The sequence below is a fragment of the Protopterus annectens genome, chromosome 16.part0, assembly GCF_019279795.1.
Source record: "Protopterus annectens isolate FY-2018-M chromosome 16.part0, PAN1.0, whole genome shotgun sequence".
NCBI classification, from domain to species: Eukaryota; Metazoa; Chordata; order Ceratodontiformes; family Protopteridae; genus Protopterus; species Protopterus annectens.
Window position 1 is genome coordinate 112,928,439 of NC_056750.1, and position 26,640 is coordinate 112,955,078.

Genomic DNA, 26,640 nt, shown 5'->3' on the forward strand with positions numbered 1-26,640 from the left:
TTAGATGAGACAGCACTAACTCAGCAAGGAAGTCTGTAAACTCCTTCAAGATGACCTTCATGCTACTGTATAGACAGTAAATTGGAAGGGACTTGCAATTCATTCCTGTTTTGCCTCCATAGTTTTCATGAAGATGATGTCCTTCAAGGATGCATCTGCAGTCATAACATATGGGTTGTCCTGCCTCAGGCAGCCCTTCGGTCGGCCGGATTCCAAAGTCTGGGTCTGGCCTCGGCTGATGTCGCACTTTCCCCGACGTCAGAGCGTCTGGGGTATAAAAGCATCAGCCGACGCCATTTTCCTCAGTCTTTCTTGCCGCGCGGTGCCCGAAGCAGAAGCTGTTCGCAAGTGCCGGTTGGTCAGATCCAGTGAATTCAGCTACCGAAGACTTCGAAAAAAGCTAAGTACCCCGTTGGGGACTCTTTCTTGCCTCAGCCGATGTCAGACAAAGTAAATAATTCTTTAACTTGTGGAAAACAAATACCTCATAAGGATTTCCATTCCTACTGCCTTCCTTGCTTAGGCCCAGACCACGACGTATCGACCTGTTCAGCCTGTGCTTCCTTCAACCGACGAACTCTTAGACGTCGGTCGGAGTTTGCAGAGGAATTTTTTGGGGCCAGCTTTGCATATAAAATGCCGTCGGAGACTCCGACTTTGCATTTGGTGAAAAAACGGAAGGATGAGGACCGACACTCGCGGCCCGCAGTTTCGGCTGAAACCACGGTAAGGCCTACCGCGAGTGTCTCTGTTTCGGCCAAAACCGAGTCCTCGGAGATTCCTACTTCTGAATCCATTCAACTGACCACAATGGCCCGGGAGGCCCCGGCTGAGTCGGCTACCGAGCTACCTACCAAAACCAGTGTCCAGGAAATGTCCGACACCATACCTTTGGACATTTCTACTCCTGCACGTGGGGCAGCTAGGCCCCCTGCTTCCATGTCCATTAAGGCCTTTTCTAGGGCTAAAGCTGCTAAACTTTCAAAAGCTTTGCCTCCCAAAACTACCTCCCAGAGGCCCTCCTCTAGTTCTCAGATCCTCAGCCTTGCAGAGGACCTTATTTCTTTAATTAGAGGTTCACAACCTCACCCAGACAGGGCCTCTCACCCTCCACCTGACAAAAGGCCCAGGACTGACCCCTCTGACCCACACTCTTCTGATGAGTCCACGGATGGATCTGAGTTGTCAGACCACCAGGAGGAGGCTTATTCGCCTTATGAGGATTCCGATGCTGAGGAATCTATCCCTTCGGCCTCCCCTCCTGAAGAGTTTTCCTTTGGTGAGACTCTGCACTCTATGAGAGAGCATTTTCAATGGCAAGGTCAGGAATTCTCTGATTCTAGAAAAAGATTAAGGACCTTTTTGCATTTGCCTCAACATAGGCCCTTAGCTATACCTCCTGTTTTGAATGTAATTGATGATGTGTACACTGATGTCAGTACAGCCCCTGATACTCTTCCTCCGGCCCCTGCCAAACCTGATAGATACTACAGGGTCCCGGATTCTCTTTTTCATCTGTATAAAGCCCATTCTGCAGACCCAGAAACTATTTCTCAGGGCCCTAAAGGGGTTGCGGCCTCCACTGCCAAAAATCCTCTACCCTCTGAAAGAGAGTCTAGAGCTTTAGAGAGATGGGGAAAGAAGGTATATACTTCTGCAACTCTTTCTGTCAGGGCATTAAATTGTCAGTTTCATATGATACAGTACCAAGAGTATTTGTTAGATGAACTGAATAAGAAACTTTCTTCTCCTGAGCCCCTTGACCGTAAATCCCTTCAGGATTTGGTACACAACTCACAACAGGTTAGTAATCATTTCTTAAAATGTGGCTATGATGCATTGGAGGCTTCATTTAGGTCAGCTATGACTGGGGCAGTAATTCGTAGGCATGCCTGGCTGAAGGAACAATCTTTGCCAGACCATGTCAAAGCTAAACTCCTGGATGCTCCAATGGAGAAACAAAATTTATTTGGCTCCTCTGCTCAGGAGATCTTAAAAAAGGTTGAAGAAAAGGCAAAATCTGTGCAGACTGTTAAGGATTTCCTGCAAGTACAACCACCGAGATTTAGCAGAAACTGGCCTACTAAGAATTGGTCCTTTCCAGACTTGGGCAGAGCCCAGAGAGGCAGGAACAGACGCCCTAGAGGCAGAGGCCAATCGAAGGGCTCCTACAGAGGCCGTCAGTGGCAGCAGCCTGCCAACCAGAGGAGTACTACATCAGCAGCAACAACAACTACTACACCAGGACAGGCTCAATGACTTCACTTTGACTCCGCCTACCAGGGATCAACTGGAAGCACCTCTGGGCGGAAAGCTGGCTTTATTCTCCAAAAACTGGCATTATATTACAAGGGACACATAGACACTGCAAATAATAGACAAGGGATACAGGTTCCACTTCCACACTTTGCCAAAAAGAAACGGAATGCCAAACCTACCACCAAATCAGAGGGTAGAGGCTTTAAGTCAGATCAACAATTTGCTTCAGATGAAAGCTATAGAAAAGGTACCACTTTCAGAACAAGGCCAAGGATTTTACTCCAGACTATTCCTTGTACCAAGAAAAGAAAATCAATGGAGGCCTATTCTTGACCTGTCCGCACTGAATACTTACCTCATTGTGCCAAAATTCAAGATGCTGACCCTACAGCAGCTTCTTCCCATGTTGGGCAAGGAGTCTTGGCTGGTGACTCTAGATCTCAAGGAGGCATACCTGCACGTCCCTATTCGACCAAGTTGCAGAAGACACCTCAGATTTCTTGCAGGATCAGAGCATTATCAATTCTCAGCATTGCCCTTTGGCTTATCTACTGCGCCCAGAGTATTCACGAAATGCCTGGCATCAGTAATTGCACACTGCAGACTTCAGGGGATTCAAATCTACCCATATCTGGATGACTGCCTAATACAAGTGGACAACAAGGGAAATTTGATAAAGGACTTGGCCTACGCCATCCAACTGCTACAGGCCTTGGGATACACAGTCAACATCCAAAAGTCAAGACTTGTGCCAAAGGATAACCTTTTTGGGTGCAGATCTGGACACAACCACCCAAATGGCCTTCCTCACAGAAGAAAAACAAAAACAACTTCCAGATTACTTCATGATTCTGACAAGTCAAACTCAGCTTACTGCAAGGAAAATCCTGCAGGCCCTGGGTTACATGGCATCCTGCATAATTCTGATACCACAGGCCAGGCTGCATATGAGAAAATTACAATGGTACCTAAGGAGTGTATGGTCTCAGCACAGTCACAGTTTAGAAACCCTGATACCAATCATTCCTTGCCTTCAAAAGGAATTTCTGTGGTGGGCTCAGGCCTGCCAGTCCAACAGAGGGTTGCCTTTCAACAAACCAAAAACAAGACAAACCATCACCACGGACGCTTCAGACCGAGGATGGGGAGCACATATGGAGGGCAAATGTATCCAAGGCCTATGGTCTCAAGGGCAGCTAAGCATGCACATAAACCAAAAGGAAATGCTGGCAGTGATGCATGCAATCGAGGCTTTCAAACCCTTCCTCCAACAAGGCCACCTGTTAATAAGGACAGACAACACCACGGTCATGTGGTACATAAACAAGCAGGGAGGCACTCACTCTTACCCTCTATGCCGGCTGGCTATGAATCTATGGGAACTATGTCTGAAACTCAATATCCAACTACAATCCCGGTTCATACCAGGAAAAGAGAATACACTGGCAGACAGCTTAAGCAGAACTACCATGGATGCACACGAATGGATGCTGCACCCAGACCTCTTCCAACTCTTAGCAAAGGCATGGGGAATGCCGGAGATAGATCTGTTTGCCTCTCCCCTCAACAATCAACTGAAGACATTTTGCTCAAGGGCATACCACCCACAAGCTTGGAGGGTGGACTCTCTCTCTTTCAGCTGGAAAGCTCTAAAAGTATATGCTTTCCCACCTCTCCCATTAATGTACAAGGTTCTACTGAAGATCAGGGAGGAACAGCCAAGAGTGATACTGATAGCTCCAGAATGGCCAAGGCAACACTGGTATCCATTATTGAGAAGCATGTCTCAGACAAAACCATGGCCTCTCCCCCTATGGCCTCCTCTTCTGACGCAGAACAATTTCAAGATCATGCATCCCAACTTGAAAACATTGCAGCTAACTGCCTGGAAAATTCCTTGAATCCCAATCAAACTGTTTTATCACAGAGAGTGAAGGACATTATCTTGGAAGCTCGCCGGCCTTCCACAAGGAAGACATACTCAGCTAAATGGAAAAGATTTCTCATTTGGAACACATCAAGAGGCTCAGATGTGACAGTGGCCAGCATGACACATATTCTGGAATACTTAGCAGAATTGTTCCACAATGGCCTGTCCTATTCTTCCATTAAGATTCATGCCTCAGCAATTTCAGCAGAATACAATGTGGATCCACCTATCTTCTCACACCCTCTCCTCAGACAATTTCTGCGAGGGATCAAAAATATTAAACCTCCAAGAAGACCCCCTCTACCTGCTTGGGATCTCAATTTTGTGCTGGAGAAACTGACACTTCCTCCTTTTGAACCAGCAGCATCAGCGGATCTACAGTTTCTGTCTTGGAAAACTGCATTCCTTCTGGCAATAACTTCAGCAAGAAGAGTATCTGAGTTACAAGCATTAATGGCAGTACAGCCATTTCTTATTTTCCATCAGGATAGAGTTTCACTAAGAACCAATCCTACTTTTATGCCAAAGGTGGTATCCAGGGTATCCTTGAACCAAGCTATTCACCTGCCTACTTTCTTCCCTAATCCACAGAATAGAGGGGAAAAACTGCTGCACACCCTGGATATACACAGACAACTACGCTACTAACTAAAAACTAACAGAAAAACTGACCAACTATTTGTAGCATATGCTACTGGGGTGCAAGGAAAAGCAATTTCCAAACAGACAATTTCAAAATGGATAGGAAATTGCATTCGATTTTGTTACTCCTTTCATGGAAAGACAGTTCCTGAAAACATCAGGCCTCATTCCACAAGGGCCACGGCCACCACTACAGCCTTCCTACGAGGGGTGGCTACCAAGGACATTTTAGAAGCTGCTACTTGGAGCTCCGTGCATACATTTGCCAAACATTACAATCTACCTTTATACTCCAGATCCAGAGCAGGTTTTGCTACTGCAGTCCTGCAGGGGATCTTAACTACACCATCCTTCTCTTAGTACCTCCTCCCCCAGATTGGCTATGGTATTCTACCCATATGTTATGACTGCAGATGCATCCTTGAAGGACATAGTACAGTTTTGTACCTACATGTCCAATAGGTATGCATCTGCAGTCAGGTTTACCCTCCCTCCTACCCCTCTGTGGTATTCCTAGGGTACTTACCCCTCTTTTAGCTAGCTGGGGGAATCTATTATGGTGTATTTGTATATACATGCATATATTTATATATTTTTGCAAATGTTTGGAACTTTTTTGGATTTTTTTTTCCAAATTTAGCCTTCCTAGAGGGCACCTGACATCTGGGGCAAGAAAAACTGAGGAAAATGGCGTCGGCTGATGCTTTTATACCCCAGACGCTCTGACGTTGGGGAAAGTGCGACATCAGCCGAGGCCAGACCCAGACTTTGGAATCCGGCCGACCGAAGGGCTGCCTGAGGCAGGACAACCCATATGTTATGACTGCAGATGCATACCTATCGGACATCTACATTTATGGTAGGTACAAAACTGTACTTTGCTTTTCCTGCAAGGAATGCAAGCTGTATCCATTCATATACTTCTTAAAATCCATTTTCAGACAGTGTTCTGTCCCATATAGAGCCCTGGGGGATGCCATTGATGACTGCTGTCAGGATGGACAGGTAACCCCCACACACACATCCTGACTTTGTTTCCAGTTGTTTAACCAGAGTTCCCCCTACAACCATGTTATGTATTGACATTTAAGGTGTCTATCAGTTTTCCCTTGCATGAAATGGTGGTTAATATCTTTGCACAATTCGGATAAGCAGCATTGGTGAAGGTCTTTTGCTGATCATAATTTCTTCAAGTGCTGCTGTTACTTCAAGTAAAGCTGCGAGATACATAAGACAAGTTCTCCCTTTAGCAAATCTGTGCTGTTCCATACCTAACAAAAGTAAGTTTAGTGTAATTTTGAACATGTTTAAGATGGTGAGGGGAAGTAGAGTGCTGAATGCAGTTAAATGACAGACTATATAGGTAGGATTTTTGTTGCATTCTGCCACCATGCAAATATGTAACCATCAAAGTTCTGTTATGGTTCTCCTCTTTATTTTCCGTAAAATACTGGGTTAGGGCAACAAGTCTAAACGGATCTGTTGATTTGTTTCTATCTGAACTGACTTTCTTGCTGTGATTCAGTTTAGTGTTTGATCTTGTGTTCACCTTTGATCCAGGGTTTTATCTTCTACAGTCCTGATAATTTCCCACTTACTTGTATGGGGTGCTGTTCTATAACTTCCAACTTCTTACTATATCTCTGTTAATAGGGGCTACACATACCTTTGTGCTCTGCAATCACTCTCCTGTCTTTTGTTGGGGTTTCCAGTGGTGCTGCCAGTGCACTCCATCCCCTTCATTTGCCTTTTCATTTTCAGACCTAGCAGCCTGAATGGCCTTACATATGTGTGCACCATGCCTGTGAAATGGACTGTTTTATGTGTGTTGAGAGTGTAGACTTTGTGCATCATTCAGGCAAGACCTTCCAACAGTCATTTGCAACTTTTTAAATAAACCTCTTGGATTTATTTATTGCACCAAACAACAAACTGCAGTATTTGCCCAATGAAAATATTTTTTCTGATTTCTTGAAAATTTGTTTGAGACAGCATCATAACACTTTTGACCCAGTTTTTCTTTTCTTATAGTACCTTTGGTTTACTGGATTCAGAAGGATCCTGCTATGCAGTCATGGTTTACAATATGGCAGAGAGCTGGGGTGTACTAATAGGTGACTCTGTAGCGATCCCAGAACCAAACATGAAGCAGCACCATATCCAGCATAAAGGAAAGGTGAGTCCTTTGGTGTGTAAACCAGTTATGTGTTGTTGTGAAATCAGATGTAATGGGGGGGGCAGAAACTATTGCCTATTTTTATAATTTTAATAAGGGTGTGAAAGGATTTTCTGCCAGTAATGATTCAGGTGGTGGAGTGAGTGCGTAAGTCATCAGTCAGTGCATGTGTGAGTGCGTTGGTCAGTGAGTCAGTCATTGCGTGCGCATGTACAATAAGTTACCCCATGTGAACTCATTATACAGCATAATTTGCAGTAATACGTAGATATTACAATTCATAGAATGAGAGAGGCAATTATTTATATATTTGTTTTGCATTTGATTGCCATGGAAATAGTTTAAGGATGATAGTTGATTTGGTATGTTTATGCAATATTGAATTAATCTCATGCTTCAGTTTTGAGAGCTTCCCATCATTCGGTTATTGTCCAGTTTATAGGGTAAGAACTTGTTAAACTGTATCTAAAAGCTGTGAGCCGGTTGGAGTGTAGCAAATAGTGATAGGATACCACCGAGTAAATCTTTAATTCAGACTTGTCTTCATATGCTGTAGTAGAATATTTTCAACTCATAGAATCAAGGCAACATCCATGAAATGACCTTGCTAAGGGAAACCAAGATTATTGTGAGAGAAAAATTTGGAAGGAATAGAAAAACACAGAATGATGCTTGCTGTGATTATCTTAGCCTCTGGTTTTGTATCCCTCTCATTTTCTTGGATAAGTCTGTCTTTACATTTGAGAACCAGTCTTAGTCATTGCTTTTCCTTTTTACCAAATTCTGTTGTGTTTCTTTAAGAAGCCACTGCATTAAACCAAAACGAGGACAGGAAGAAGAAGAAATATATGATAATAGACTATTCAACATCCAAATAATGAATGGTATTATTTCTGACAAACTGGGTGGTGGAGAGTCTGGGCCAGAGAGATGGTCTCCAATCATTCCGGCAGCTTTATGAACAGGAGCTGCTTCGCAAGGGCAGCCTCATCCAGGAAGCAGTGAAACGGCTGTGGGCGCGGTGGGTATGGGACGGGCGTTGGGAAGAGTCCCGGTGGGAGCCCGGAGTGCCATAGTGTTTATACTTCGTTAAGGAATAAAGGAAGAAAAAGACATTGACTGAAAAGTTGGACTTTTAGAGTGGATGAACTGGCATGGGGACAGTGAGATAGGAAAGGAACAAAGAATGAACTTCAGAACTTGAGGGACTGAATGGTGTTTTGCTCAAGAAATGGGAAGGATGAGCAGGTGTACGCTGACTAAGCAGCTACGACTTCTGTGTTTTTGCCAGACAAAGAGGCTTGTGGACACTGTTTCTCAGTTAGCAGTCTCTTTCAGAGTCCCATGCCTGAAAACTATGGTAAAAGACCTCAAATCCTGAAGGGCTGTGTGTACGCTGCAGGACTGACCTCCATGTGAGAGCTTCATCTTGTTTAGTCAAATGACTAGGATTTGGCAGGCAAAGGAGTCTGTTGCAAAATAGAGGCTCTGGTATTGTAATCCCGAGTTTGTGAACTGAAAACGGACACAGCTCTTGTAAAGATGGGAGAAGAGAGCTTGAGCTTTGACTGGGGTTTTATATCCTGACATTAGCATACACTGGCTACAGCAAAGCTTATGTGAGCTGCTGAGTTCAGATGTAGCTCTAAGTAAGAACATTTTTTATATGATATAAGGCCACCACTTAACATGGTGTTTGGGCAATGAGGATTTAACTCCTGGATGTGTCAGTTTATTTGGATTGTTGGGACATTTTCTGAAGTTGGTATAGTCTCCGGATTGGATTTTTCTACTTCTACGATGAGGCGAAGGGTGCCGTTAGTGGACTAACATGTAATTCATTTATACTGAGTGGGACACTACTGCATTTGTGTGTTTGGGCCACATAATATCGATAAGTTATATGCATTGTTGGGCTATGGGTTTTATTTGGCAAATAGACATTGCAATATAACAAAGGGGCCCAAGTTATTTTTGCATGAAAGTTGTATTACAGTAAAAATTACATCTTTATGATATTATTTGGTTAGGCCAAGGGACTGACACAGCATCAAATGTTGTTTAATACCTGGAAGTAAAAGTTGGTTTATTATTGTCAGTTTTTGAAGCCTGTAAGATTTGTGAGATCTATGGGCTTGGTGTTCACTAACATTTAACATATTGGGGAGTTTGTGTTTATATAGCTCCATTTTTTGCAAAATATGTATAACAACTTATAAGCTGTCCATACTGCTCTTTCATTTGTGGAATGTTTTAAGGGGATATGAACAGTGACTAACAAGGGATGTTATGTGATCCTATCTCGCCTACATTCTGTACTGATGGGCTCGGAGCCGATCCTCGGCTCCGACTCGGCACGCTATGCTATAGAGCGAAGCCTCTTATTGGCTGAGCTATTCTCTATCCCAGGATGCACCACCACTAATTCCCCAGATCTCGTTTGCCGCTTACAAGCTAGGACGTGGTCTCGAACTTGGCTGAGCTAAGTGCTTTTTTTCTGAAAGTTTTTCTGTCAGAAAATTCTTTAAACTTTACCCAAAAGCTGTTTTAACAGCTATCGTTGTGTATAAGTGTGTTTTCGTGATTTTTCTGTGGTAATTTGTGTGACTGAATAGGGAAAGGTTTCCGTTTGAGTTAGAGGGTCCTTCCCCTAGTTCTTCAGTGAGTCTTTTGTATTTGGAGAGGTCAAGTACCTGTTTGAGTTAGAGGGTTATTGGCCCTCTTTTGTTTAGTGTATTGTAGTTGTTATTTGTTATTGTTGAGTTTCTTGGGCTTTCGCCCTTCGTTAAAAAAAAAAAAAAAAAAAAAAGGTTTTTATTATTGTAAAATCCTTTACTGAGAGACATTGTATTTTTTCTCTGATAGTGAGTAGTCTACAGTAGCATTATGTCCAAAGAGCATAGACCCTCAGGATTTAAAAAGTGCACGAGATGCAACTATAAAATGTCCATCACCGATGATCACTCCTTATGCGTGTACTGTTTAGGCGCCAAACACCTACAGGAGTCTTGCAGCGTGTGTCACGCTTTTTCCTCTAGGGTCCTCCAAGAGAGGAAGAATAAATTGATCTTGAAAGGGCTTACTAAACCCTCTTTCGAGGAGGCCTTATCATCCTCTTCCTCTCCAGCTAAGAAAAAGAAATCGTCGGCTCCGACCAGTCTGTCGGAACCGACCAGTAAGAAACCTAGGCAGGCTTCTCCATCGGCTCCACGGACTTCGGAGCCGAGGGCGGAACAGTCTGCCTCGATGCCTCCAGTCTCGACTCCTCTGGTTTCGGAGCCGATGGCTGGGGCTTCGAGAGGCGGGTCACCTTCATCGGCTCCACTGATTTTGGAGCCGATGAGGGTTACCGGCTCAGACTCTTCCCCTTCGGCGCCGAAGCCCTCCTCGGCACCGAGGGAAATTGTTTTGGAATCTCCCTCGGCACCGATACTGGTCGAGTCTGTTCGGAGCCGGTCCCCCAGTCCTTCGGAGCCGATGCAGAAGTCGGTTCGGACCCGGTCGGTCTCCTCCCGATCTTCCAAGATGTCGGATTCGGACATCGACAGGGTGCTCCTAAGACTGTTTCAGTCTCCTGTATTCCAGAAATTAGTTTCGGCTCCAGCCCATTTGGCTTTGGAGCCGATGGCCCACCCTGTAGTTCTGGTTCCTCCTCCAACAGCCTCGGCACCGTTGGAGCCGGTGCTGGTGGAGCCGATGGAGGTTTTCGGGTCGGCCCCGACCCTTACTCCAACCCCGGCTCTCGAGTTGGAGTTCGGTACATGGACCTCCTCCGTCGGCCCTGGGGGGGACGCTTCGGGACCGATGTTTTCGGTTCCGAGCCTTCCTCTCAGTGCGTTGGCTGCGGGGGTACCGTCTACTGTTGTGGCCACGGGGGTTGGACCTTCCCAGGACTCTGGTGGTCCGGCCTTCAGGGCCATGAGGAGTGCTTTGGCCAAATCTTCTTTGGCTACCTCCACGGTCTCACCAGCACCTTCCCTACACATGGAGACTGGGTCTTTGGTAGTCCCCCTGTCCCTAGACAGCGGAGCCCCGGGGCCTGAGGTCACCCCCAGTGGGGGTTCCCCCCCTCCTGGAGGTCCCTCTGAAGCTTCTTCGGAGGAACCCCCAAGGAAAAGACTGTGCAAGAGGAAACACGTCGACTCCCCCGATGAGTCTCTCACGTCGGACACCGATCTTGATGATGCGGAGGGGTCCCCTAAGTCGTCCTCAAATGATGTCTCCTTTGCAGACATCTTGGAAGCCCTCAAACAACGAGGCGGCTGGCATTCCAAACCCCCTTCTGCTGACGAGTCGGTGTTCCTCAAGGCCTTCGGGGCTCAGCCCTCTGCCTCCTGGGTGTCTCCGCCCTTCGACGAGCTCCTAGATTTGATCTGTCGAAGGGCGTGGGAGCATCCAGACTCTGTGGAACCGGTGCCTGCTCGCCCAAATAAGTTCTTATCAGCATCCCCAGAAAAGGAGTTTTTGACCAAAGGTGTGGCTGTAGATGCCTTGGTGGTGACATCTGCTACCCAACAAGATGTAGCAGAGGCGTCGACGTCCGTCCATCCTCCTAATAAGGAGTCTAGGAGCATGGATCGGTACGGGAAGTGCACCCTTAGTTCAGCGGCCTTTACCTTAAGGTCCCTGAACTATTTAACGCACTTCACTAGATTTCAGAGGGATCTGATCAAGGAGCTTTCAGATACCCTCTTGGGTAACCTACCTGAGCAGCTGGCCCAGACGGTTAGCTCTCAGTTGGCTACGCTGTCATCGATATCAAACTCGTCCATGAGGCTCATTTCATATGCAGCCGAGGGGGCGAGTAGAGCGGCGGGTACGGGTGTTGCTCTACGGAGGCAAGCCTGGCTCCGCCTGTGTCATTTTGCGGAAGCCTTTAAGTCTTCCTTTGCCGACGCTCCCTTTGATGGGTCCTCTTTGTTTGGACCCAAGGTGTAAAGGACACATTGACCCGCTGCGAGCAAGAAGGTAAGACTTTGACTGCCGTAGGGGCACGATTTTCCACTCCCTTTCGGCCTTACCCCAAGGCTAAAAGAGGAGGGAAAATGTGGTTCCATAAATCCCAGAAGTCTTATCCCTCGCAGCAGGACGATCTCCCTTCTAGAGGCAGAGGAGGGGGAAATTTTTCTGGCAGACGCCGTCCCAGAGGCGGCAGAGGCCCCCGCAACACTGGAGACCGCGAGTCCTTTCGTGGCTCTTCAGCCTTACACAATCCCTGAAGGATTGCCCGACTGTGCAGCTCCGGAGCCAGTCGGGGGTCGTTTTTCGAGGCACCTAAAAGCCTGGGAAGATATCACTCAGGACCGATGGGTGCTTCGAATCATCGCCGGAGGTTACAACATTCCCTTTTCACACCCCCCACCGCCGTCCAAGAGAATCCCGGACCCGCCACCCAGTCAACGCGAAATCGCAGCATTAGAAATCTCAAAGCTGCTTCAAAAAGGAGTCATCCAACCGGTCCCTGCAGACCAGATCGGATTAGGGACTTACTCAAGGTTCTTTTTAGTGCCAAAAAAGACCGGGGACTTGAGGCCCATTTTGGATCTCAGCATCCTAAATCGATCAGTCAAAAAGTCTAAGTTCCGAATGGTCACCTTACAATCCATTCTCCCACTGCTGGAGAAAGGTGTTTGGATGTGCTCCATAGATCTCAAGGACGCCTATTATCACATCCTGATAGATCAGGCGTCCAGGAGACATTTGCGCTTCAGCCTGGGAGACAGTCATTTTCAGTTCTGCACACTGCCCTTTGGTCTCACCACAGCCCCCAGGGTGTTCACCAAATGTTTGGCGGTCGTGACTGCTCACCTGAGGAGTCTAGGATTCCAGGTGTTTCCGTATCTGGACGACTGGCTCCTAACTGCCACCTCCAGGCGTCTACTATTGCAGAACCTACAAGCCACCATATCACTAGGCACTTCCCTTGGAATTACCTTCAATTGGCCAAAGTCTGTGTTGCTGCCATCTCAGCGCATAAGGTTCATCGGAGTAGAGATAGACTCAAACCAAATGCGGGTCTATCTTCCTACAGAAAGGATACAGACTATACAGGCTCAAGTCCGAGCCTTGCTTCTCAGATCCAAAGCTCCAGCCAGGATGGTCCTGCAGCTATTAGGCTCTATGTCGGCCACTGTTCTCCTAGTCCCCTTAGCAAGATTGCATATGAGAATTCTCCAGTGGCTCCTATCGACACAGTGGTCCTTTCAGGATCTCCCTCTGTCACCTCATACGGATCACGGAAACTTGCAAACGGGACCTTCGCTGGTGGCTGGTGCCCTCCAATCTGGATCAGGGACGACCCTTTGTTCCACCTCCTCCTATGGCCACATTGACGACGGACGCCTCCCAGATTGGGGGGGGGGGGGCATTACCTGGGCAGGTCAGTCCAAGGCAAATGGCATTCAGAAGAGAGTCTCCTTCATATCAACATTTTAGAAATGAGGGCGGTGTTTCTGTCTCTACAAGCCCTTCACGATTACCTCCCTTAGGGCGTAATTGCCATTCACTCCGACAACATGTCAGTAGTCTGGTATCTGAACAAGCAGGGAGGGACCAGATCCTAACCCCTTTGCAGAGAAGCCATGAGAGTTTGGGAATGGGCAGTGGCGACCAGACGTTTTCTGGTAGCGACTCGTATCCCTGGCAAGTCCAACGTGATAGCCGACAGATTAAGCAGAACTATTCTCTCTCCTCACAAGTGGTCTCTGAACGATGCAGTGACAACTCAGATCTTCAGCAGATGGGGAACTCCTTGTTGCGACCTCTTCGCAACCCCGCTGAACGCGAAGTGCAGAAAGTTCTTCTCTCTCACTCCAGCTCCGGGGGAGAGTCCTATGGATGCATTAGCCCATCCTTGGCCCACCGGCTTGCTATACGCCTTCCCTCCAGTTCCCCTTCTTCCCAGAGTGATCCAAAAGGCGTCTCACTTGGGGAGCAAAATGATTTTAGTTGCCCCTTACTGGCCTCGTCAGGTATGGTTCCCCTATCTTCGGAAATATGCACTGGACACGGTCCATGGTTCCTGGATCAGATTCCAGATCTATTAATTCATCAGTCGGGACAACTCCATCAGTCCCTTCACACTTTGAAGTTAACAGCTTGGCTCCTCCTCTTCCGACTATAGTCAGGAATCATACTTTAGACCCGGAAGTCATACATATCTTATCATCGGCCCACAAGTCTGCCACTAAGAAATTGTATACTAGCAAATGGAAGAGATTTGCTATTTGGGCTCAACTCCGGGGTCTGGATCCCATCACTATTCCGGTATCGGAAGTCCTGAAATTTCTAACTTCCCTATTCAACCAAGGTTCTTCAGTCTCTACCATCAAGGTCCAATTGGCAGCTATTTCCAATTTTCATGAATCTATAAACCCACCTTTAATGAGCAATAGATTGTGTAAAACCTTCATGAAAGGTGCTGCGCTTTTATGACCTCCGATTTCTCATCCTGCTCCTCCGTGGGATCTCGATGTGGTATTACGTGCCTTAACCTCCTCCCCCTTCGAACCGGCAGCAACATGTGATCTCAAATTTCTTTCTTGGAAAACTGCCTTTCTGGTCGCGATTACTTCTGCCAGAAGGGTTTCAGAGCTTCAAGCTCTATCTGTAAAACCACCGTACCTGGTTTTTCACAAAGATAGAGTATCCCTCAGGCCTAATCCATCTTTTGTCCCTAAAGTTTGTTCCAGTTTTTGCCTGCAACAGTCATTAGAACTTCCAGTTTTCTTTCCAAAGTACTCAAACAAAGCGGAACACATCTTCCACACATTGGATGTTCACAGGCAATTGCGTTTTTATTTAGACAGGACCCAACAAACAAGGAAAACAGATCAATTGTTTGTGTCCTTTTCGGATAATAAATTGGGCAAAGCCGGCACAAGGGTCACTATTGCCAAATGGATCAGGGACTGTATTAGTCAGGCTTATTCCTCTTCTAATAAAGAGCTTACAACCTCTGTCAAAGCTCACTCTACAAGGGCTATGGCTACTTCAATAGCATTCCATTCTAAGCTTGCCATTAGTGACATTTGTGCTGCGGCTACGTGGTCTTCCCCGCACACCTTCATTTCCCACTACAAATTGGATGTGGCATCTCGGGGGCGAGCTTCATTTGGTTCCACAGTACTCAGGAGTGTTTTCCAGTGAGCCACCCAGGAATTAGGTGCTAGGGACGCTGTCCCATCAGTACAGAATGTAGGCGAGATAGGATCACATAACATCTTTTAGTTATGTACTTACCATAACTTTAGATGTTTGGGATCCATCTCGCCTACATTCCTAATAACCCACCCTCCTTCCCCCTGCCTTGGAGATCAGAAGAGATCGGACGGTCCGAATTCTATTGTTTCATCTTGAAACATCTGGCAATGTTATATAAACAGTTATGTGTGTGTGCATGAGTGCGGACAAACAAGATCTGGGGAATTAGTGGTGGTGCATCCTGGGATAGAGAATAGCTCAGCCAATATCTATAGCATAGTGTGCCGAGTCGGAGCCGAGGATCGGCTCCGAGCCCATCAGTACAGAATGTAGGCGAGATGGATCCCAAACATCTAAAGTTATGGTAAGTACATAACTAAAAGTTTATGGACAAACCATGTTTGGAATAGTGGAGTTATATGGTCAACGGACGAAGACGTGAATGCTGACATCTGGATAATTCTGGTGAACATATATTTAGTCACTTGGGGCCCTGCATCCACAAACTTTAATACAAACTACAGCTCACTTGTAATGGACACTTTATTTAACAACATTTTTGTTAAAATTAAAATATATTTAGGATTGTTTGGTTTAACATCTTATTTTTGTAAGCATTATTTGTTAGAAGTAGTAGCAACAAACTCACTGATTTTTTTTATTTTTGTATGTTAGTTTGATGGTCTGTTGGGAAATATATGGGATCTTAGGTATGTGAACAAACTTTAAGACAAGTTATGTTATAGATGTGGAAGTTTGTTCTAATTACTCAATGGAGAGCACCATTTTGTATTAGTGCACATCAGACTATATAAGATGGGTGTGTATATATATTTTTGATATGTATGCCAAAGTAGTTTTTGGTATTTTTGAATTTACAGGTCAGTTTGTTTTATAACACTTAAACTGACATTTATAGGCTGTATGGTCTTTTGATATTTTTAATTGATTTAACTAAGGGTCTTGGGGTCAGTGACTTGTGATTATCGCAGTGGAGTTTGAGTTTTTCATTCTAGCGGAATTTATATTTTTGATTACATGCTTTTGTATTTTTGCTTGACAATTTTTGCTATTTTGTATGTAATGTATAACTTGGTACTGGATCTGCTGTATTTTTTTTCCTGTGAATTGTTAGGATAGATTGCTTAGGGCACAGTTCTGTTCATGTTGTCTAAGTTAGTAATCTAAGTGTATCTGAATAGACTATAGAAAGAAAAAAACCTTATACTGTATGCATATACTGTCTTATCTATTTTGACATTGTAACATTTATTTTATTGTATTATGTCTGACGTTGTTATTGTATATCTTAAAAGATTTTGTTTATACTGCATATTATTAAAATTAAACCGCACCCTCACTCCATTAAACCCACCACAACATCTATTCCAATAAACCACATAACTGCATACCACCTCTCTCCTTCTACATCCATCCACAGTCTTCCAACACAAATAACCCAATCACCATGTCACAAACACCATACTCCCACAACCATATCATCCCATTTCTCTTGCCTTCCCTATCCATCTGTCTTTACTTTTTCTCCTTCATTACTACTTACCACCATCCACTTAACACTGTGCACTGTATCAAATCCCCCACCCTACCATATACCACAAACCATCCCTTCATACCTGCAAACGCACCACCAATTATCCTTTAACCTTTAATTTTTCAACTCATCTCTCCTATCCATTACTCCTCACAATCCAAAAAATACCCCAGCCTCAAATACCACTTCCTAACTATATTCTACCTTAAAACCATTACCAGCATTGCAGCCCAACTACTATTAGGAGGTGATATCCACCCCAACCCTGGCCCAACATACAACACCCATACCACACCCAACACCAACCTCCCATTTAAGCTTAAACCCACTGATTTACTCATTCTAAACCTAAACATTCACAGTATCATAAATAAAATAGAACAGTTACATGCAATTATCTCTGTATACAACCCAGACATAGTGATTACAGAAACATGGCTTAAACCCCACATTAAAGATAACTGTATAACTCCACCTGGCTTGAACATATTAAGAGTTGATAGACCTCACATAAAAGGTGGTGTCATTGCCCTTCTTTACAAATCAAAATTAAAAGTCCAACTCCTTCAAAAAGAAACCCTGGATTTCAACACTGCCGAGACCCTATTCACCAAAATCCTACTAAACCAACACAAACAAATAAACCTACTCAGCATTTATATACCACCAGGAGACAACCTTAAGACATTATAACCTATACTCCACTGGGCTTCCTACTCCCTGTCCCAAGAAACTTTACTCCTAGGTGATGTCAACATAGACTGGAACACTATACACTCACCCATAGCCACCAGCCACATAAACCTGTATAATTTCATACAACTCATACACTCACCCACAAGAACTGACAAAGCCACCAAACGAGAATCCACCTTAGACTGGATCTTGACTAACCAGCCCAATACTGCCCACCTATTTGGAATACTACCCGACTTCCTCAGTGACCATAACCCAACCTTTCTCCTTCGGCACAAAATAAAATCTACCAACACCCCCGCTCTATTACAAATCCATTCCCAAAAAAACTTCTCCCCAGAACAATTCTCAGAAGCCCTAAAATCATGTGACTGGGCTCCCATAAAAACCCTTCCCCTGGATAATGCAGTAGAATACTTTAATGCCAAATTCCTAGAGGTTTTAAACCAACTAGCCCCACTAAAAACTATAAGATTTCGAAGTAACCCTGCCCCCTTGTTAAACAAAGCCACAGAAATCTTACTCAAGACTAGAGACAAAGCTTGGATAACTTGGCAAAAATACAAAACTCCCGTAACTAGGCAAAGCTTTGCTGAGTTCAGAAATAAAGCAAAAAAGCAGGTTAGGTTGGACAAGAAACACTACTATATTTCCCTACAAAGTAAACATAACAACAACCCACAGAAATTCTGGGCTGCAGTGAACAACATCCTCCAGCCTGGTAAAGCTAGCACACCACCCCCAGATATGACAGGTACTGATCCACACATAGCCTCTAGTTGTAATAACTACTTTACCTCTTCAATACTGAACCTGGTAAGTGCAATATAACCCATGACCCAACATCAACCCTTAAACTACCAGACTAACTCCACCCCCTTCACTTAACCTAGTTCCTACTACAACCATTCAAAATCTCTTGGCTAAACTCAAACCTACCACCTTAGCTGCCGACAGTCTCCCAGCTCAATATCTCCAAATTGCATCCAAGGCCATTGCCTACCCTGTCTCCCTACTCATTAACAGATCTATCTCCTTGCATTCCATTCCTTCGTTATGGAAAACCTCATATATCATCCCTCTCCACAAGGGAGGTCCATCTACTGACCTCTCCAACTACCATCCCGTTGCTGTCCTATCACCCCTCTCAAAAATTCTAGAAAAATGTATCCACCACCAAATCCTTACCCATCTGTTAACTAACAACATTCTAACTAAAACCCAACATGGATTCAGACCTTCCCATAGCACCAACACTGCTCTAATTAACTTCTCCAATACCATAAACTCGCATAGGAACCAAGGGAAGCTGGTCTCTGCCACCTTCTTAGACCTATCCAAGGCATTTGATACAGTTTCCCATAGCAAACTCCTCACCTGCCTAGCAGAACTCAGCCTCGATGACTCCACCCTAAAATGGTTTTACAGTTACCTAAACAACCGGTCACAATCTGGCAAATGGGGCAACTCCCTATCCCCCCCACTCCCTGTCACATGCGGTGTCCCACAAGGTTCAATCCTTGGTCCCCTTCTCTTCAATATATTTACAAATAATCTCCATTTAGCTACCACTAAAGCCAACATCGTCCAGTATGCGGGTGACACTACTCTAATCTGCTCAGCACCAAACATCCAATTACTACAAAGTAAAACCCAGAAATCCTTCACTGAGGTAGAGAACTAGCTAAACTACTACCAACTAATACTAAACCCCCAAAAAACACACAGCTAATACTATTCCACCCAATCAGTCACTCCTCCGCCACCTTTACCATCATGTCAACCAATGGCACCCTCATCACCCCAGTAACTGAGGCCAAACTCTTAGGCATCACTATTGATCAACAACTTAAATTCAACAAGCACGTATCCCAAACTATCTCTAAAGTCCATAAAAAACTTGGTTGCCTATATCATTGCATACTATTCCTAACCCTCAAAACTAGAACAATAGCCAGAACTCATCTCTTATCAACACTACTATACGCCTCTCCAGTCCTCACCAACATTAACAAAACTAACCTGAACAAACTCTCCACATGCTACAATAAAATAGCTAGGTTCGCTGCCAGTAATACATCACATTCCCACCACTGCCAATCCGTAATTAAACTGTACTGGTTTGAATTTCCAAACCTCCTACACTACCACCAACTGATCATAGCCCATCAAATTCTTTTTCATCCGGGGAAGAGCCCTGCCCTAGCTGACATACTAAACTTTCACAACCCCAAAAGGGAACTACGTTCATGTAACAAAAACCTGATTGAAATCAACCCATGCAATAACAGCGCTGGGGAGGCCCTCTTCTCTTATGATGTTGCTAAAGTATGGAACACCCTCCCACCTGAACTCAGGCTACAAAGTCACACAAGCACCTTCAAAGGCCTTCTTAATTTACACCTCTATGCTAACCCTCTTTGCAACTGCGAAGACCCCCTTTGAAGACTCACTACTCCATATAAGTGACCTGGTGTATGCCTCCATTGCATACACTGTATTCTCACCTGATATACTCACCTGATATGTACTTTCCTTTTGTAAATATTGCAAATGGGGATTCTACTCCTGAGTATCTTATTGTTTTACAAAATTGTTCTTGTGCTTCTTTGTTTCTCTCACCTTGTATACCAGTTTTTTATTGTTATCTAAACCATGTATGTACTCTGTTAAATTCCTTGGAGCTTTTCTCCCCAGGACTCCACTGAAAACGGACACTTTGTGTCCAGTTGGATTTATCCTGGTAAAATAATGTTAAAATAAATAAGTAAATCTAAGGTGCTTTGCCTTTCCCATCTCCTTCCCATCCATAGCTGTCCCTCCAATTTTGAATATGTAGTGGCTGTAAGGTTCTCATTCACTTGCTCTTTGTATATTGGGTCAGCTCTGGCCTGTCTGATGTACTGTAGTGTGATTTAAAAATAAACTAAAGAAGGGTGCTATATGTATTTTCTCTTATTTGGTTAAACCATTAAAAAAATCTCTGACAGATTTGACCCTCGCAGACAATGCCAGTTCACACTTTCCATCACTTTGTTGCCTCAACATACTTAAGTCTGTTCTACAGATGTTCTTCGTGTTTCACTGTTGCAGTCATTACATTTGGGTTATCTGCTTGCAGTAGCCCTCAGTTGGCCTGATTAATAAAGTCTTGGGTCCTGCGTCGGATGCTGGCCTTTCTTCCATGACGTCAGGTCGTCAGGGGTATAAAACATGCAGCCGACATCATTACATCAGTCTTTCTTGCCACGCGGTGCCCGAAGCAGAAGCAGTTCACAAGTGCCGGTCGGCCGACTCCTGAAATTTTCGTTTTCGAGTTTCAGAACTGAAGTCTTCAACTAAAGCTAAGTACCCCATTGGGGAAACTTTTTCTTGCTCCTTACCGATGTCAGTAAAAGTTAATAATTGCATTACTTGTGGAAAGCAAATACCTCACAAAGATTTTCATTCATACTGTATTCCTTGCCTGGGCCCTGAACGTACCTTGCTGTCAGTTTTGTGCTTTATTTAATCAGCACACTATCCGTCGTCAGTATATTTTCGCCTCTGAATATTTCAGTTCTTGGTTTAATTATCCAGAAATGTCATCGGTTAGCCATCCGACTACCGGGATTCCGAAAAAATGCAAAGATAAAGACAGAGACAGGCCACCTAAGACCATAGCTGCTGACGACGCTTCTCCTAAGCCAGTCGCCAGTTCGCTGGTACTCAGTGAGGCGCTTTCGCAGCCCCTGATACCCGCTACTTCTGATTCGCAGGCCTTTACTGAGACTCATTCGTAGTCCTGTATGCCTTGAGATGCTTCAACTGTGAAACCTGCGGATGTCTCTACCTTGGATGGGTCCGGAGCCACTGTGCAGGCATCGGCTTCTGAGGGTATATTCAGACCTACGGACTTGCATATTAAACCGATGCCTCCTTTTTCATTTATGCCTAAATCTCGAACCATGCTTAAGAAACCGACGCCCAGGCTGCATGCTCAGGCCTCTATGCCTAAAAAACAAATTATAAAAATGGCTGAAGATCTTTTAATTTTAATCAGGGGAAGCCAGCCTCCCCCTTCTAAGAGATGAAGGGCTGAAGTTGTTTATGAATCTCCTGACCAGGATTCTGATTTTTCTGATTCTTCTGATGATCTGGATTTACCATTATCTATTTATGAGGATTTTGATGCAGAGGACTCTATTCCCTCTGCTTCCCCTACAGGGGATTTTTCTTTTGGTGAAACCTTACATACTCTAAGGGAGGATTTCCACTGGGAAAGCCAGGATTTTTCTGATTCAAAAAAGAGGCTTAGGGATTTCTTACTCCTGCCTCAGCATAGACCTTTAGCTATACCTCATGTACTAGACCTTGTTGATGCCTTTTCAGAATCTAGTTTGGCCTCTGATTCTTTGCCTCCTGCTCCCAGAAAACCTGACAGATATTACATGGTTCCTGATTCACACGCATTTTTTTTTTAAATCTTATTGCAGATCCAGAGACTATTTCACAGGGACCCAAGGGCATTAAGGCTTCTACTGCTAAAATCGTACCCCTTCTGATACTCCAGAGCGCCGGATAGATGGGTTAAGAAGGTTTACACTTATGCAACATTGGCCATTAGGGCTTTAAACTGCCAGTTTCATATGTTAAAGTATCAACAACATGTTATTGGGTTGATTAAACAGAAAATGATGTTGATTCCTGACTGTGCTGAAAATAAAGAATTACAGGATTTAATGCATTCTTCTGAACAGGTTAGTAAACATACCTTGCAATTTGGATTTGATTCATTAGAGGCCTCTTCCAGGGCTGCTGTTACTGGGTCTGTGCTCAGAAGGCATGCTTGGCTTAAGGAGCAATCTTTGTCTGATCATGTTAAAGCTAAACTGTTGGATGCTCCTTTAAATCAGGACCACCTGTTTGGCAACAAAGCTGAGGAAGTTCTTAAAAAGATGGAGGATAAGGCTAAATCTATGCAAACTGTTAGATTTCTTGCAAGTTCAGCCTCCTAGATTTAGTAGGCATTGGCCCTCTAAGAATTTGTCCTTTCCAGCCCCTTCCAGGTCTTCTCAAGCCAAACCCAGACACAGCAGAAACCACAGATTTCAGTCCCAGGGGACACACAAGACTAAACAGTGGGGGGGTTTTCCGCACCCAAATCTGGGAGTAGTAAGACTCCCTCCTATGGAAAACTGTCTCAGTGACTTGCTTTTAAAACTTCCAAGCACTTCCCAACTGAATGCTCCTGTAGGCGGAAAGATTGGTCTGCAGGCAAAAAACTGGGAACTCATTACCCAGGACAAATGGGTTTTAAATATAGTGTCCCAGGGATACAGATTTCACTTCCACACGTTACTAACACCAAGCGGGTGGCCAGATCTACCCCCAAATCAGTGGGCAGAGGCCCAAAATCAAGTACTCTCTCTCTCTTAAGCATGGGGACTATTCGGTTGGTACCAGAAGAGGAAAAGGGACAAGGTTTATATTCAAGACTTTTCCTGGTACCCAGAAAAGGGCAGTACATGGCGTCCTATCCTGGACCTTTCTACTCTAAACACCTTTCTGGTGATTCCAAAATTCAAAATGCTGACTCTTCACCAGCTACTTCCTATGCTAGGCAAAGATGCATGGTTGGCAACACTAGACTTAAAAGAAGCATACCTGCACAATCCCTATCAGGGAGTCTTGCAAAAGATACCTACACTTCAAAGCAGGCTACATGCACCATCAGTTCTCTGCACTGCCCTTTGGTTTATCTACTGCGCCCAGGGTATTCACAAAGTGCCTAGCTCCAGTCATTGCATTTTGCAGGCAAAGAAATATTCAAATATACCCATACCTGGACGATTGTCTAATTTAGGCAGAAAGCCAGAACATACTTTTGAATCATCTGGCCTTTGTTCAAAGGGTGCTGACTTGACTGGGGTACACCATAAACGAAAATAAATCACACCTGGTACCCTGTCAACAAATTGTATTCCTGGGAGCAAGCTTGAATACAACTTCCCAGATGGCTTTCCTCTTGCCAGAGAAACTGATTTATTTGACAACCTTCTTCAAACAAGTGGCCACAAAAACCCAGCTGTCTGCAAGGCAAATACTGCAAGCCTTGGAGTTCATGGCCTCCTGCATTCTTCTAATTCCATATGCAAGGTTGCATATGAGGAATTTGCAATGGTTTCTCAAAAGCCTATGGTGTCAACATTCACAGGATATAGAAGCAATGATTCCTATCATACCTTGCCTATGCCTAGAGTTCCTTTGGTGGGCAGAAGCCTGCCACCAAAACAGGGGACTACCATTCACACTACCCCCTGCCACTCAAACCTTAACAGACGCATCACTCTATAGTGCATTTAGGGCAAATGGAACCCAAGTCAAATGCACTTGCTCATAAATCAAAAGGAAATGTTAGCTGTACAGAATGCTCTGACAGCCTTCAAGGATCACATTCTTCCAGGACAACTAATGGTAAAGACAGACAACACCACTGTCATGTGGTACATAAACAAGCAGGGGGATACACATTCTTACCCCCTCTGCAGACTAGCCATGGCATTTGTGGAACACAGCCTTGAGCTACCAAGTGAATCTACAAGCTCAGTTCCTGCCAGGAAAACCAAATACACTGGCAGACGGAGTAAGCAGAAACCTCATGGACCCACACGAGTGGAAACTGGAACCAAGGATTTTCAACATGTTGACAAGCAAATGGGAGACCCCAGATATAGACCTCTTTGCCTCCCCTCAGAAACATCAATTGGGCAAATTTTGCACAAGGATTCCCCACAAGCTAGCTTGGAAAGTGGATGTTCTATCCTTCAGCTGGAAAAACTCAGTTTATGCCTTTCCTCCTCTGCCTTTGCTCTCCAAGGTACTACTAAAGATCAAACAGAACAAGCAAAGGACGATTTTAAATGCACCAGACTGGCCACGCCAACACTGGTGTACCCCCTCTTGCGCAGTGTGTCACGCTTGGCCCCATGGCATCTGCCTCAGACTCCTTCCCTGTTGTCTCAGCAGGAGAACCCGATTCTGCACCCTCAGCTACAAACCCTGAACCTAGCAGCCTGGCTAATTACCTAATCTCTCCTTTACCATCCCTCAGTAAATCAGTGATGGATATCATTTTAGAGGCAAGGAGGCCTAGTACTAGAAAATCGTATGCTGCAAAATGGAAAAGATTCTGTGCCTGGAATCAGTCTCAAGGGATGAGTGCAGCAGTGCCCAATTTACCTCAGGTTCTACAATACTTGACTGAGATGCTTCTTAAGGGCTTGTCCTTTTCCTCCATGAAAATTCATGCCTCAGCCATTTCAGCTCATTATAACACAGAGCCTCCCCTCTTCTCTCACCCACTGCTCAAGCAGTTCCTCAGAATTGGGGCCAAATATTTAAGGCCACCCAGGAGAGCTCCAACTCCAGCCTGGGACCTTAACTTTGTCTTGGAGAAACTCCCTCTTCCTCCTTTCGAGCCAGCTGCTACTGCAGATTTAAAATTCCTTTCCTGGAAAACATCTTTCCTTTTAGCAATCACTTCTGCAAGAAGGGTGCCTGAATTACAGGCCCTTATGGCAGTGGAGCCTTTCATCATCTTTTATGTGGACAGGGTGTCCCTCAGAACCAATCCCTCCTTCATGCCCATGGTGGTATCCAGTGTGGCTCCTAATCAGTCCATTCATTTGCCTACCTTCTTTTCTAACCCACAGAACAAAGGGGAACGGACACTGCACTCCTTTGATGTGCACCGACAACTTAGATTCTACTTGGACAGGACTGAAACTCAAAGGAAATCTGAACAACTGCTGGTGGCATTTGCTGCAGGGACAGAGGGGAAAGCTATTTCAAAGCAAACCATTTCAAAATGGATAGGCCACTGCATTCATTTCTGCTATAAGCACCATGGAAAACCTATCCCACAGGGTATCAGACCCCATTCAACCAGGGCTGCATCTACCTCTACAGCCTTTCTCAGGGGCGTCCCTACCAGGGACATCCTAGAAGCTGCTACCTGGAGTTCGGTACATACTTTCACCAAGCATTATCATTTGCCATTTTTCTCTAAATCCAGAGCTGGCTTTGCCACTGCAGTCTTGCAGGGCCTTATAGCTGGTCCTAATTCTATTTAAATTCCTCCTCCCAACCTTAGCTTTGGGAATCTACCCAAATGTAATGACCAACAGTGAAACACGAAAAACATAGTACAGTTGTGTGCACTTACCATAAATGTAGATGTTCGAGTGTATTCACCGTTACAGTCCTGGTTACCCTCCCTCCAGCCCTCTTTCTTCTTTTGGCTGTACCTCTACTTTCCCTTACTATGCTCAAAAAGCTTTTTGGTGTATTTGCTTTTCTGTTGGAGGTATATCCTTGTAATTGTAGTTTTAATTGCTTCCCATTAGGGGGGCACATGACATCTGGGGCAAGAAAAACTGATGTAATGTTCTCTGCTGCATGTTTTATACCTCTGACAACCTGACATCATGGAAGAAGGGACAGCATCCGATGCAGGACCTAAGACTTTGTTAATAAGGCCGACTGAGGGCTACTGCAAGCAGATAACCCAAATGTAATGACTGCAACTGTAAGTACACTCTAACATCTGCATTTATGGTAAGTGTACACAACTGTACTTTCCGTCACTGTATTCCCTGCCATTAGATTCAGGCAAAAATGAGCAGAGACTGTTGACCTCTTTTTTTTTTTTTCCCTCCTGCACAGAGTTGAGGCACTGGGCTCGGGTTGCCACCTGTCCCTCTGAGTAGAACAGTCACTATTTGCACAGTATATCCTGCTTAAAATGTCAATTTTTTGTGTCTGAAAAACCTTAGTACTGCCCTAAGCAATAGAGACAACTTAAATGGTACAAGAGTGAGATTTTATTTTGGTAAAAAAAGAAAAGTCCGCTCCTTTGCATTGCTATCCAGCAAAATCAGACCTTTCCATTAAACATGTCTTGCTTTGAGCATTTAAAAAGGTGTGAACACTACTCAGAGATGCTTATGCACCTGTTTTCACATTTTTTTCAGAGCATCTGATACATAACAGCACCCAAAGTGCTCATGTGGAGCAATCCCTTGAATCTTACTCTCTGTACATGGAGTTCTCTCCCAAGGCTTCCACATTAGTTATGTAGGACTTGCCATCCATGATGGAGCAGGTATATGGGGTCATTGGAGACTCCAGTGGCAGTTG

At 44.7% G+C, this 26,640-nt stretch overlaps 1 protein-coding gene across 1 annotated transcript in view; it reads left to right on the plus strand.

Annotated features, from left to right (window-relative positions):
- Nucleotides 1–26,640, plus strand: part of TTC5 (tetratricopeptide repeat domain 5) — an 852,502-nt gene that overhangs the window by 649,948 nt on the left and 175,914 nt on the right. The window contains exon 9 of the mRNA XM_044058462.1: nt 6,863–7,007. Coding sequence (XP_043914397.1) covers nt 6,863–7,007 — 145 coding nt within the window. The remainder of the gene's footprint in view (nt 1–6,862; nt 7,008–26,640) is intronic.